Source organism: Dendrobates tinctorius, unplaced genomic scaffold (assembly GCF_039654945.1).
Source record: "Dendrobates tinctorius isolate UK_male_01 unplaced genomic scaffold, ASM3965494v1 ptg000292l, whole genome shotgun sequence".
NCBI classification, from domain to species: domain Eukaryota; kingdom Metazoa; phylum Chordata; class Amphibia; order Anura; family Dendrobatidae; genus Dendrobates; species Dendrobates tinctorius.
Window position 1 is genome coordinate 3594263 of NW_027361959.1, and position 12460 is coordinate 3606722.

Consider the following 12460-nt stretch of genomic DNA (forward strand, 5'->3'; position numbering starts at 1 on the left):
ACAAAACTTTATAACAACATTTATAACAGTGCTGTGGTAATGAAAAAAAAACATTTTTACCAGTAATGTTATATCAGTTGCAAATTTTTCATTTACTCAGAGGTAATAGGTGAAAATTGACCCCATGATTTGTTACACAACTTGTCCCGAACACGGAGATACCCCATGTGTGGTTGGATACTACTGGTTGGCCATGATAAACGCTGGATGACAGTAGACCAATCCTACAGACTACATTTGCGGAGAGGCAGAGGTCCCTCCTTCAGTGTCCCTCACTCCAGATAAGAAGCACTATCCTATCCTATCCAGATAAATTTCTGCTCAGTTTCTTCTTCCACCCATTTTACCTGCTTACCCCTTCCAACTTATGAAGAACAGAAAGAGGGAGAAATTCTGTGGCGCGCGTAGAGCATCTTCGCTAGGCCCCTTGCCACATCCCAATCCACTCCCATTCACCATTTCATTCTCCTCTGCAGATGTCAGAGGGGCGCTGGCAGTGAGGCATTCAGCAGTCACCCGAGACTACAGGGCGTAGACCCAAATATGGGACTGTCCGAGGTAACCGGGGCAGTTGGGAGTAGAGATGAGCTGATCGAATCGCTTACCTTCCGGTCTGGCTTTTGATTAGCCCGGGCTGGTGCGACATCATACTTCTGTCCTGCTCATCTCTAGTTGGGACCTGTGGATTATTTTTTGTTCCAGCATTTTTCTGTCTGTAAGTCAGAGTTCACATGTTGCATTAATACTGTGTTTTTTGTTTTCCCGCAACTGTCTACACAATAACAATCTTCTCTGATTATTGCTGCATTTTTAAGGCCTTTCCCCCCTTAATTGATGCTTTTTTGGTGCAGACGTGAAGCTGCATTTTTAATTTTTTTTTATAATACAGCAAAGCTTTAAATTCTGCATTTAAAGTACCTGCAGTCATTTTTACGTTATTTTTTTTTTAGGCTCCGCGTAAAAGCCTCCAAAAAAAAAAAACTGCACAGTACAGCAGTGTTCTCACATGCACCAAGGGCACAATTCTCATGAAATCACTTTGCTTGCACTGTTAAACGCACCAGAATTAAAAAAAAAAAAAAAAAAATTAAAAAGCAGCAGAAAATACGCAGCATTTATGGTACATGTGAACACGGTCTAAATTTCCAAGCAAAGTGGATGCGATTCCATGAAAACTCCATCCTGGGTGCGCCTAAAGACGCTGCTGAACTCTGCGGTCATGGGAACTTTTCTCTCTATAGGCTTCTTCTGAAAAATGCATGCAAAAAAAAAAAAAAAAAAACACTGTTACAAATCTTTTGGGGTATGTCTCTACCAGCTTTGGCATCTAGAGGCTGACATTTTTGCCTATTCTTCTTTGCAAAGTAGCTCTAGCACAGTGAGATTGGATGGAGAACATCTGTGACCAGCAATTTTCAAGTTTTGCCACAGATTCTAGATGTGATTTCATACACACATGAATATGTTTTTATCCAAGCCATTCTATTGTAGCGCTCGCAATATGTTTAGGGTCTTTCTCCTACTGGAAGGTTAACCTATGAAAAACCGTCTCAAGTCTTTGCAGTTCCGAACAGGTTGTCCTCCATGATTGCCCTGTATTTCGCTCCATCCATCTTCCCAGCTACACTGTCCCTGCTGATGAAAAGCAAGCCTACAGTATGATGTGGCCACCACCACGTTTGATGGTGGGGTTGATGTCTTCAGGGTGTTAGTTTTCGGCCACACAGTGTTTTGTATATAGCTCAAAAAGTTTTATTTTGGTCTTATTTGGCCAAAGCACCTTCTTTCAAATGCTAGCTGTATCTCCTACATGGCTTTTTGCAGACTGCAAATGAGACTACTTAGGCAGTTTTGAAAACAAGCCATTTCTTCTTGTAACTTTTTCATAAAGGCCAAATTTGTGGCATATACGACTAATAGTTGTCCTGTGGACCGATTCTCCCACTAGACCTGTGGATCTCTGCAGTTCCTCCAGAGTGACCATGGATGGACCTCTTCATTGCTTGTCCAATTAGTGCTCTCCTTTGGCATTTCAGTTTAGGTGGACAGTCATATTTTGATAGGTTTGCAGTCATGCCTTACACCTTCCATTTTTGGATGATGAATTGAACAATGCTCCATTAGGTGTTCAGCTTTTGCTATATATATAGTGCTTTACTCCTCCCTACAACTTTGGCCCTGATCCATATTGGCGTGTTCCTTGGTTTTCATGATGTTGTTTGATCCCTAATGTTGTCTCACAAATCTGAGACCTTCACGGAACAGCTGTAGTTATACGGAGAATAATTTAGTCACAGGTGGACTCACTTTACTACAGTAATTATGTGACTTCTGAATGCAATTGGTCACTTGGGATTTTATTCAGTCGTAGGAGTCTAGAGAGGGATGAATAGAAATGCACATCACAATTTTCATATATATATTTAAATATTTAGAAAATCATGCATTGTTTCCTTTACACTTCACAAATAAAATTTCTGTGCTGTAGCTGCTACGATAAATCATACAGTCATATGCAGCAGAAATTCTGGGTTGCTGTCAATATAATGGGAGGAGTTTTTTGGGTGTTTTCATGTGTATTTCAATATGGAATTTGTGCCAAAATCCACCTGAATGAAACTCGTGTAAAATACCTTAACACCAAATGGAAAAAAAAAAAAGTGCCATTTGTGTGTTGTTCATCCATTTCACATTGTTTCTGTTCTTGCATGACTCCATTTAAAATGTTACTCAGTTTCTAAAAATAAACAGCAGCAAATGCTGTAAAAACAAAAAGTTTACATAGTTCACCTTTGCCATCTCTTGATGGTGGAATGCAAATACTGTGGCACTCCTCCTGGTCCTCGGTGGAGGCAGTCATACTGGCAGCATGTAAACAATCTGTAGACTTTACCGGCATCAGTGTTGAGTCATGATACCAGCAGTACAGGACAAGACCGGCTGGACCGCCAAAGTGACTACACTAGATCAGTAGCGGATAAAAAAAGAAGGTGGGAGACATTTGCTGCCCTTAATTTTATATTTAGAAACTTGATACACTAGCTCAAATATTAAAAGGACCTAGGAGATGAGGACTCGGCTGGAGTCACTTGAATGCAGAGGGCGCCACTTTACCAACCAGAGCTCACCCGTACAATGCACACTGTCACGATACAACACACTCACAACCCATTTACCACTGAAATCTCCTTTAATAGACATAAGATTTTTGGGGGGTCAGACCTCATTTTCAGACAGAAACACCCATATTCCTAAGTTATAGAATGAAAGAATGAAAAAACAGATCAGATTCGTTTTAATAGAACTATTTTATATATTTATTTGAAAAATACTTACAAAAGCAAATGTTTTGACACTAAAATATTTAATTTATACTCTAGCTGTTAACATCAGTGGGATTAAGCATGCAGTGATAACAGTCATCTGTTATGAACTTGCTACAATTACTGGAGAGAAGGAAAAAGGGTGGGCAGGGCGTTCTTCAATAACCGTGGCATTGCCCCCCTCCTCTCCCACCTCCCTTACAGTAGTCAAGATTTGTGCTTAACTATCTGCATGGTTAATGCTGGGTTTGCTTTTCAACTAATACTTACAGTCCCGTGACTGCACGCTGGGTTTTTTTTTTGTATAGCGTGCCACTGTAAGACTAACTGCCTGAGCGCAGGGTCTTAGCACAGTTATCTCTCTGCCAGTGGTTAACAAATCCCTTTTCTGGCAGCAAAAGCTATTAAGGTAAATTTAAGGAAGGACCGACTATACTATACACCCTGTAGAATTGCAGTTCATGGGTAAATTAAACAGATATGGTCCTTTGGTCGCATAGACGCCAAATGGAATCCAACACATAACAAAAAAAAATGGTCTGCTTACTCTAAGGATCACCACTGCAACATAACTATTGCTAACTGAAGCAGGGTCTGAAAGAGCAAAAGGCAATGGTTCCCAAAATACTTGGGGTGAAGCCACGATGGAGCCGAAAACCACACACCGACGTACGGTTTTATTGCAAATTGCTGCAGCTTTCAAATTTATTGTTAATGTCCTTATGGTTTAAAATTGCTGTATATCTGCAAATATTTGTGGCCATTATCAGTTTGTAAATCGCACATTGGTGCTTGCGGTCGGCTCGGCGTGGCCTTACCCTCAGGTTTTACTCCTTACTGAGTAGTTGATAAACACCCTGTACACATCAATGCTCTCTTTTTAAGCATATTATTGCTAAATGAGCACCATACTGACAAGGTAGGAAATGAGCAGTTGTTCTCACGGTTTGTTAAGTGGAAGAATGATTTGTCAGCAATTGCCACACCTGAAGATGTGAGCTTGGAGAGTATGGACGTCTGATAGCTCTGATGTTACTTCATTGCAAAGCTCTCCTGCACCAGTTGGGCAATCTAAAATAGTAATTACGATTCCAAATCTTGACCAAACATCTAGCACAAAGGGACTTTCCACAGGCTTATAGGTGTTAAGACAAAACTGGCGATCACACTACGAACAAATAACCTTTGCGTTACAAGACTTGGATCAAAAGTGTAAGATGCAAATCTGGCAGCTTCTGTAGGCAGGCATTCTGGTCAGCTATACAAACACATTTACCTCCCATTTCTAGGCAAGGCCGATGTACCCCTCCAGCTGGCTGTACCGAACATGTCAGAGGCAGACGAATAGGTCCGATGTGGAGAATATGCTGGTTGCTGCCTCCATCCACTCATTTGAGGGGCAAAACTGTTCTGTCTCCAGTCTTCCTCTGGTGGCATGTCTACTCTCCTAGGACCTTGCATTCGAGACTGCGGAGCAAAAGCTTTTGACAACACATCTCCTCTACCCATGGAAGAGCTACGTGGCATACTCAAGGTGCAGTACTCTGTAGACGGTGATGGTCTGTGGTTCATCTTATAGGCCTCATAACCCCTGTAACTCGATTCTTGCGGATACAAACCATTTTGTAGTCTTCTGCCTGGAGAGCTAAAATTTACCATGTTTTGGTCGGGTCCGTTCGCCTGCACTGTGTGACCTGACCACTGGTGGTAGGTTGGAATACTATGTTCCATGGCTCCTGGTTGTTGCCAAGAGTCAGGTGAAGACCTCTGTGAGGGGTATTTATTTGAACCGATCTTGGGTGCCCTTGGGACAGATGCATAGCTTACTGCCATATCCGAGTGCTCGGTAACTCTGACACTTTCACTCCTGTCAGGCAAAGCCAAAAGCTTTTGGACAGTTGGGTCTCCTAAAGTGAAAACAAAAAGTACATATAATCCATTACTTCTATAGACTAAAATAGATTGCATTAGTTCTCTAATAAGGCAAGAGACACAGTACACCATTCCTCTGTGGTTCACTATCCAAAGCTTTAAAATGTAAATGTTTCATATCTAAACAAAAAATAAAACTGTAACTTACTGCTGAATAGTGTATAAAGGAATATTTACATGACCCAATGGCTGTAGTTAAATCAGTAAAGTCATAGTGGGTATACAAGGATGGTAGACGCCAATCACAAAAAAGTCAAATTGTGTTGCAAATGGTGTAAAAACAGCCTTGTATTGTTTAAAAATGCAGTCACTTGTTAAATGGAGGCACTCAAATTATTGTTCTCTACTAAAAAGATTCACAATAGGGGAACATTTGTTGTATGGTCACTTGGGGCAGACAAACCCAAGCAGGTCTTAAATCCACAGCATTCAAGTTACATGACATGCTGTGAATGTGGATTAGCGACTCACATTGATTGACATTGGCTGTGTGGTAGCTGAACATGTTCGTGCAGGTACCAGAAATCATATAAATAGTAGGTTCCCTGTCAAATGGAGTGACGCATTTGGATAATTTTTTAAAGTGTAATGTTTAGCAATAAATGCCTACTATAGTCTAACTCAAAATATTCCTGTAAATTTCCTCCAAAAATGCCATTTACCTAAAGATAAAGTGGAAATTTGCAAGTAAATAATATCTAAATCATATCCAGTAGGCTTACTGGAACAGCGGCTACAGGGAGAAAATGAAAACTTTATTCTCACTGCAGCTGCTACACCTCCAGTCATCCGGGCAGTGTAGGCTGATATTACAGAACCAGGATTGTACACAGTGAGCACACTGTAATCCCTCCTCAGCACTAAGCACTTACCCTACAGCATGAGTGGGCAGTGTGTGTGTGTTTGCAGGGCAGGCTGTCTAACAATGTGCTGGGGAGTAATTCCAGTACACTCAGTATGGAGGAGGGGTGACTGTAATCGCTCCCTGCACCATCCCAATTGGATCCCTGCAGCTGTTGCTCCAGTAAGTCAGCTACACAGGGCTTACATAATATTATCCTGCATATTACCAACACATCCACAGGTAAAGGGCGTTTCTGAAGGTGGCAAGTTCCTTTTAGAGTTTGAAAAAAGTGACATTTGAAATCACAGCCACCAAGTGGCCCTTGCTGCCATTAGTATAGCTGCACAAACACAGCTGTATGCCATTAGGGTGTAAAACTCCATACTAAAATCAAAAAACTGGACATACAAGGAAACTGTAAAGCAAAATTTCAAAATTAGGAGCTGAAGTGCAGCTCCTGCCATTGTAGAAATATACAAATAACTTGTAGTTGTATTTTAAAGGCTATGTCTTTGCAATCATATATTTTTTTAATTTCTGCAATGTACTTAGAATAAAAACAAAAGCCATGTGTGGGAAGTGTTGGACATGATTAAGATATACTACTGCTTTGTGTCCCCAGCTCTTACACAGGCCAGGGGGTTTCCATGGTGACAGACTACAAACATTACTGGTGTTGGGTTATCTTGTAGTCAGACCCTCTTCCATCTGGGCGTTCCTTCTTTCTAACTTACCAAATGTATGAACTGAACAGAAGGGGACAAATGGAAGGGAGTAACGTTTGTTGGCAATCGGGAGAGGTCTTGAGTAAAAACTCAAATGATTGTGTACACAGGCTGTAAATTGGGGGTAATGTACTACTATAAAACCATCCAAGCATACCTCTCATTAAATAAAGGGAAAGAAAAAAGAAAAAGCAGAACTAAATGCAGCCAATACAAGACAGCACAGAGGACATAACAGAAAGCATAAATGGCTTTCAATTAACTAGAACAGTAGCATACAAGAGAGAAAAAACATGCAGGAGGGCTGTGTGCAGTTACCTGGTGGTCTGTGTGCCTCACCCACCATGCTGGGCGCCAGAACCTCATGAGATGGGTAGTGCTGGGGTTCATAGGATAAGACAGAAGGATTGTGGGTGTAAGGGTAGGAGGAGGAGCTGTGAGAGCGATGACTGCTGTCCACAAGCGCTTTCCTCTCATTGGATGCCTCCTTTTAACAAATGAAACAGAAAAAAATAAATAAATACAGCCATAAACCAGATGGTTAATGTGAAACAGGATAACATTTTGTCAGAGACCAAATACTTTCTTGGGACAACGTGTGGCTAAACATCCAGCAGTACGAACAAGAAACCAATATTAACACACTGTCAAGGAAAAAGCAGTATTACAGGTGGGGGCAATACGACGAGCAGGACCTAAGACGTGACCCACGGCAGTCCAACACCCGGTACAAAGAAGCCATTTACTGCTTAGCTCAGGTTGCACTTAGCATAATGACCCCTTAAATCCAACCATTTATGGACATTCAGGAACAAAGGAAAACGTGATATCAGATGCAGATGAACAACCCATGTAGTACCATGATCCAATAGTTATGTAATGGGGGCAGCAAGGTGGCATCATAGTAAGCATGGCTGGCTGGCAACACTGGAGCGTGAATAAGGCCATTAACACCTGCATGCAGTCTGTGTGCCCTCCCGGGGTCTGTGTGCCCTCTGTGTGCTCTCCCGGGGTCTGAGTTCCCTCTGTGTGCCCTCCCGGGGTCTCTTAGTCCATTTCAAAAATTAGGTTCAGAGGACAGTGACATACGTTAGTGGTGACACAATACATAATATACGGAAATAGATTGGCATTATGTAAGTAAAAGGAAAGAAATGTGCCATGACTGAAGGAGTTGTCCATCGATGAGTAAATATACAGCAAGCTGTGCAGCTTGCCAGATCCTAACGCTGTGTAACATACACACCACTAGGTCTTGGCTCCGCTTGCTGGTTCCAGCGATCATCACGTGACTGCAAGTATGCGATTTGCATGTGATCCTAGAGTCTCAGCCACTTTGCTCAAACAAACATTGTGACATGCGGCTGAGACTCTCACCGGCACGAGAAAGCAAATATGCAATTCGCATACTACTTGTAGTCACGTGATGATCACTGGTGCTGGCAAGCAGAGATGAATCCAAAAAGGCGTCTACGTTACAGTTAGGATTTGGCAAGTTGCATGGTTTGGTGTTGACAACCAATTGATCACATTGTGTAAACATCATTGGCAACAAGGTCTAAAATACAGGGTGTCCCTAAAGTCTGGGCACATAGGCAAAAACATAATAAATTTCAGTTCTTGAAAATATTTAACATTTTATTCAATTGTAATATTATATAACTTCGTCAATAAGATTTCTCCATCATTTGCAATGCAAAGGTTGATTTCATGTGAACTCAATGTAATAAATCCACATTGCTGCCAATTTTTGCACATTCATTCTCATTAATGAGAATTCCTGTGTGTCCAGACTTTAGGGACACCCTGTACAATTGAGAGAAGAAACTTTGAAAAAATTGTTATAATGAGCAAACGAGAGTGAAGGTAGCAGGAAAGTAAGGAACATGCTGGTTAGATAAGCAGATAAATTAGTAATCGCCATAAGATCTATCCAGGACTTTTTACAAGGTGCCACATTTTAAACCCGTTTAGGCTTAGTGGTCTGTGATACAGAAATAGGATTTCCGACTAATGTTGTCAAACGTGTCAATCAAGTGGTTACTACTTACAAAACTGTGAGAAGAGACCAGAGTCTCTTCCCTGCTAGAGATGACAGTCCCACTGAGGCTCCTTGCCAGCCGCCGGAAGTTCTCTGCACTGTACAGCTCGTCTTCCTCAGACCTCCTGCTCTGGTCCCTGCCATGAGTGACCTGCAGGTGCACACACAATTTGGCAGGAATGCTTATAATATATAGCACCAATTACACTGCCACATACTCCTACGGTAGCTATCCTAGTCAAATTCTCTTTGCCCGTAATCTTTCAAGGCATAAAAAGTATCCCAAATGATGGGTTACCTGGGGTTAAGATCCATTTACAAGCAATCATGATTGTATCAATTAATGAGTGCTCAATCTCAATCATCCGCAGTTGATTGGATCATTTACGATGCCTCCAAAATATCGTTGTTGGTGCACATTGCCTGAGTAACTAGAGGACGTGCTACCGACAACACGCATGATGTATGGGGACTGACCGATCAGATGACCCATTATTCTGTCCCCATACCATTCTACTATGGGTAGAAATCTGTCTGTCAATATGGACTACTATACTTCCTAAAAGGTAACTTTATGTCCACACACATTTGTCCTTAAATTAAAAAAAGGGAACAATGGAAATGTAATTATTTTAGGTTTTAGCCTTAAAAGGGGTAGTACATTTCCATAGATGACTGGTTAATATTATAAGGCTGGTGAAGGTCTGACCCCTGTCATCCTTCCTGATCAGCTACTATCACCTCTGTTGGCAGCCGGATGTAAACGGTGTACAGCACCACCACAGCTGATGTGTCCACAGCAGCAGCCACAAGATGTGCACGGAGCCATCGCAGCAAGTAATAACAGCCAATCGGTGGGGATACCAAACCCCATCCATCTTGTATTGATGACCTCCAGAATAGACCATTAATATAAAAACAGAGGACAACTTCTTTAATAATCTATTTGGCTCCTATCACTTATTCTGTGCATGCTCTATATGGAGCCTATGTGCAGAGTTATTCTGAAGTTTGGAATGTGGAGGGAAGAAACTCACGCAATGACATATGATAGGGAATTTGGACTGAGTCCCAATGGGTACACTAATGACGATGTCTCTAATGCACTGTGGAATATGATGGCGCTATACAAGTGAAATAAATCTATACAGTAAGTATCTGACACCCTTCTGATTACTTCCTTCATTGCCTATTTGTCACACCTAAAGGGGTTGTCCAGGATTAGAAAATGTGCATTTTGTTCTGAAAAGTGCCATGTCCAATTCGGACACTACAGCTCACCCCCATTTAAGTGAGTTAGAGTAAAACTGCTATATGGGACAATGGACAGACAATGACGGCACATATAAGACTTACTAATCCAATGCATTATACATGATCAGCGGATCACAATCTGTGTGACCGTGCCTCTGACTTATTATTGGCTAGGTCTATGTATTTATAATGAAGAGACTTTGCAAAAGAAAAATATTCCTTTTTTTGTTTGTTTTTTGCACCTATGTGCCTCCATGCTAGTAGACAAATTGTGGTGTCCTTGATATTGATCAGCAGCACCAGGAGAAAGCTGTCATTCAGCGGTGAGAGCATTGCGTTTTGCCTCACCATGCAGCCAATAAACGGAGTTTATGAAAACTACCGCATATTGACAAGTGACACAGGACTATTATCAAGGAATTGGTCCCTACTGGCTAAATTCCTTTTAGAGCAAAATGGTCACAGTCTGTTCTTGCTGATGTATGACATGAATTTCCAAATAGGTCCGAGTAACATTACTTTTTACTCCTTATGTTAAATAAGCATTAAAAAGGCATCTGGGAGGCAGAAGATGCTTCTTTTAGTGAGCAGCACTTTATTTTAGGTTTATTTCATAAGGAAATCTTTTAACTGCCAACTTGTTGCACAGTCAATTACTTAGCAGCGAATGCCGTCCATAATGGAATAAGGGTTAGTATTTATGCAGAGAGCAAGAACAGTATGTACAGTATACAGAGCAAATATGTTCTCTATACTGATTAGTGTAGAAACGAGCACGGAAGAAGATAGGAAGAATCTGGAAAACAACCAGCAAGACATCTCTCTGGTTTGTCTGAAGGATCTACTTACCCTGTGAAATACAAAATGATCTGTATTTTGGTGGCACAGATTTAAGGCCACATGAAGGCTCGAAAACTGGGAGAAATTGTGCTTGGTGAGGTTTTTTTTTTTTAAATAACTGTTAATGGCCTCAAATTTTTTTTATCATGATGTTTACTTGCAAAATAATGTGTCAATATTGGAAAGGCCCTTAAAAGGAATTTGTCAGAAGGTGTTTGCTACCTCATCTGAGAGAAGCCTGATGTAGGCAAAGATTAGCTGAATCCAATGATGTATCACTTAGGTTACTGGGTGCAGCCGGTCTGACACAATCAGAGTTTTAGATTTAGCAATGAAGCAGAGCTGAGAAAGCAAACCCCACCCACACCAGTCTCTGTATATATACAAATGTCCATATGAGCTGCCTATCACAGGAGGGGGAGTGTCAGACCAGGAGGCTGTATAAAAGCAATGATAAGCTCCTGGTGGTAAAACAATCAACACAGAGATCTGTGTTTTAATCCGTACAACATGCTGACTTTAGCTTACATAGCAAAAACCTGCTGACAGATTCCCTTTAAATAGTACACAATCTTTCAGGTATACAGCACTTTTACCAGCACAAATCGCCAAACTGTCCTCCTTTGCTCTAGTGCATTAATTGAGAAATGACCAGGTATACACAGGACAATCTTGGCATAGCTATACATATACGCCACCAGCTCATATTTTATCAGTTCTCAAATCAGTCTAATTTTGATTCCACACATGCAGCAATAACAAAAAAATAATCACAATTCCCTATTTTGTTCTTTCAATAATGAGTTCTATTCTTTTCTTTTATAAAAGAACAATCCATCACATGAAGGTGACTAAATAGAATATGTTACATTCACCCCAAAAGAGAGTTTGGACAGTCCTTTTCCAGTTTCACAAATTAACAGGACGGCATATAGCAAAGATTTTCAGCATATAGCTCTACTCGCAATATTGATACAACGTTTCACAGATAAGCCCCTTCCTCAGAAAATAAATAAATATTGAAAGAAAACTATCAGTACATTGTGAGATTTTTTGTGTTGCTACGTTAAGAAGAATGGTGTTGGGAGATATCCTTATTCACATGCAGTGGGGTCCCTGTAGTATTATATAAGGGTCTTTGCTTTATACTATTTTGGACGCATGCAGCAATATGATCAATAATAAAATTGCTTGTACTAAATGCTTTACTTATTGTTGTCTATCCATGTTCCCCCAGCACTACCTGGCACCCCTAACTGCACTTATATGTATTAAATAAAAAAAATTGTGGTTTTGAAGTGCTTTTTTCAGAACTAATGACTTGACTGCACTTCATGAGTGAACCTAATGAATTATAGAGAATCTGTCACGACATTTGACCTATCTAACCTATTAATATGGGCATACAGGTTATAGACTGCTGAGGAGAGCGATACCTGTGTGTCTCATATCAGATGCCTTGTTGATAAAGCACCTTTTATCACCTTATATAAATGACCTC

At 40.8% G+C, this 12460-nt stretch overlaps 1 protein-coding gene across 5 annotated transcripts in view; it reads right to left on the reverse strand.

The window, feature by feature from the left end:
• Positions 1-3289: 3289 nt before the first annotated feature.
• Positions 3290-12460, reverse strand: part of USP54 (ubiquitin specific peptidase 54) — a 176617-nt gene continuing 167446 nt past the window's right edge. For 4 of the 5 annotated variants that reach the window (XM_073560035.1, XM_073560034.1, XM_073560036.1 and 1 more), the window contains 3 exons: positions 8876-9016; positions 7143-7311; positions 3290-5230 (listed from right to left, as the gene is read on the reverse strand). In XM_073560035.1, the coding sequence (XP_073416136.1) occupies positions 4596-5230; positions 7143-7311; positions 8876-9016 (945 nt within the window). In that variant the 3' untranslated portion in view covers positions 3290-4595. The remainder of the gene's footprint in view (positions 5231-7142; positions 7312-8875; positions 9017-12460) is intronic. The other variant, XM_073560038.1, reaches the window with a different exon arrangement.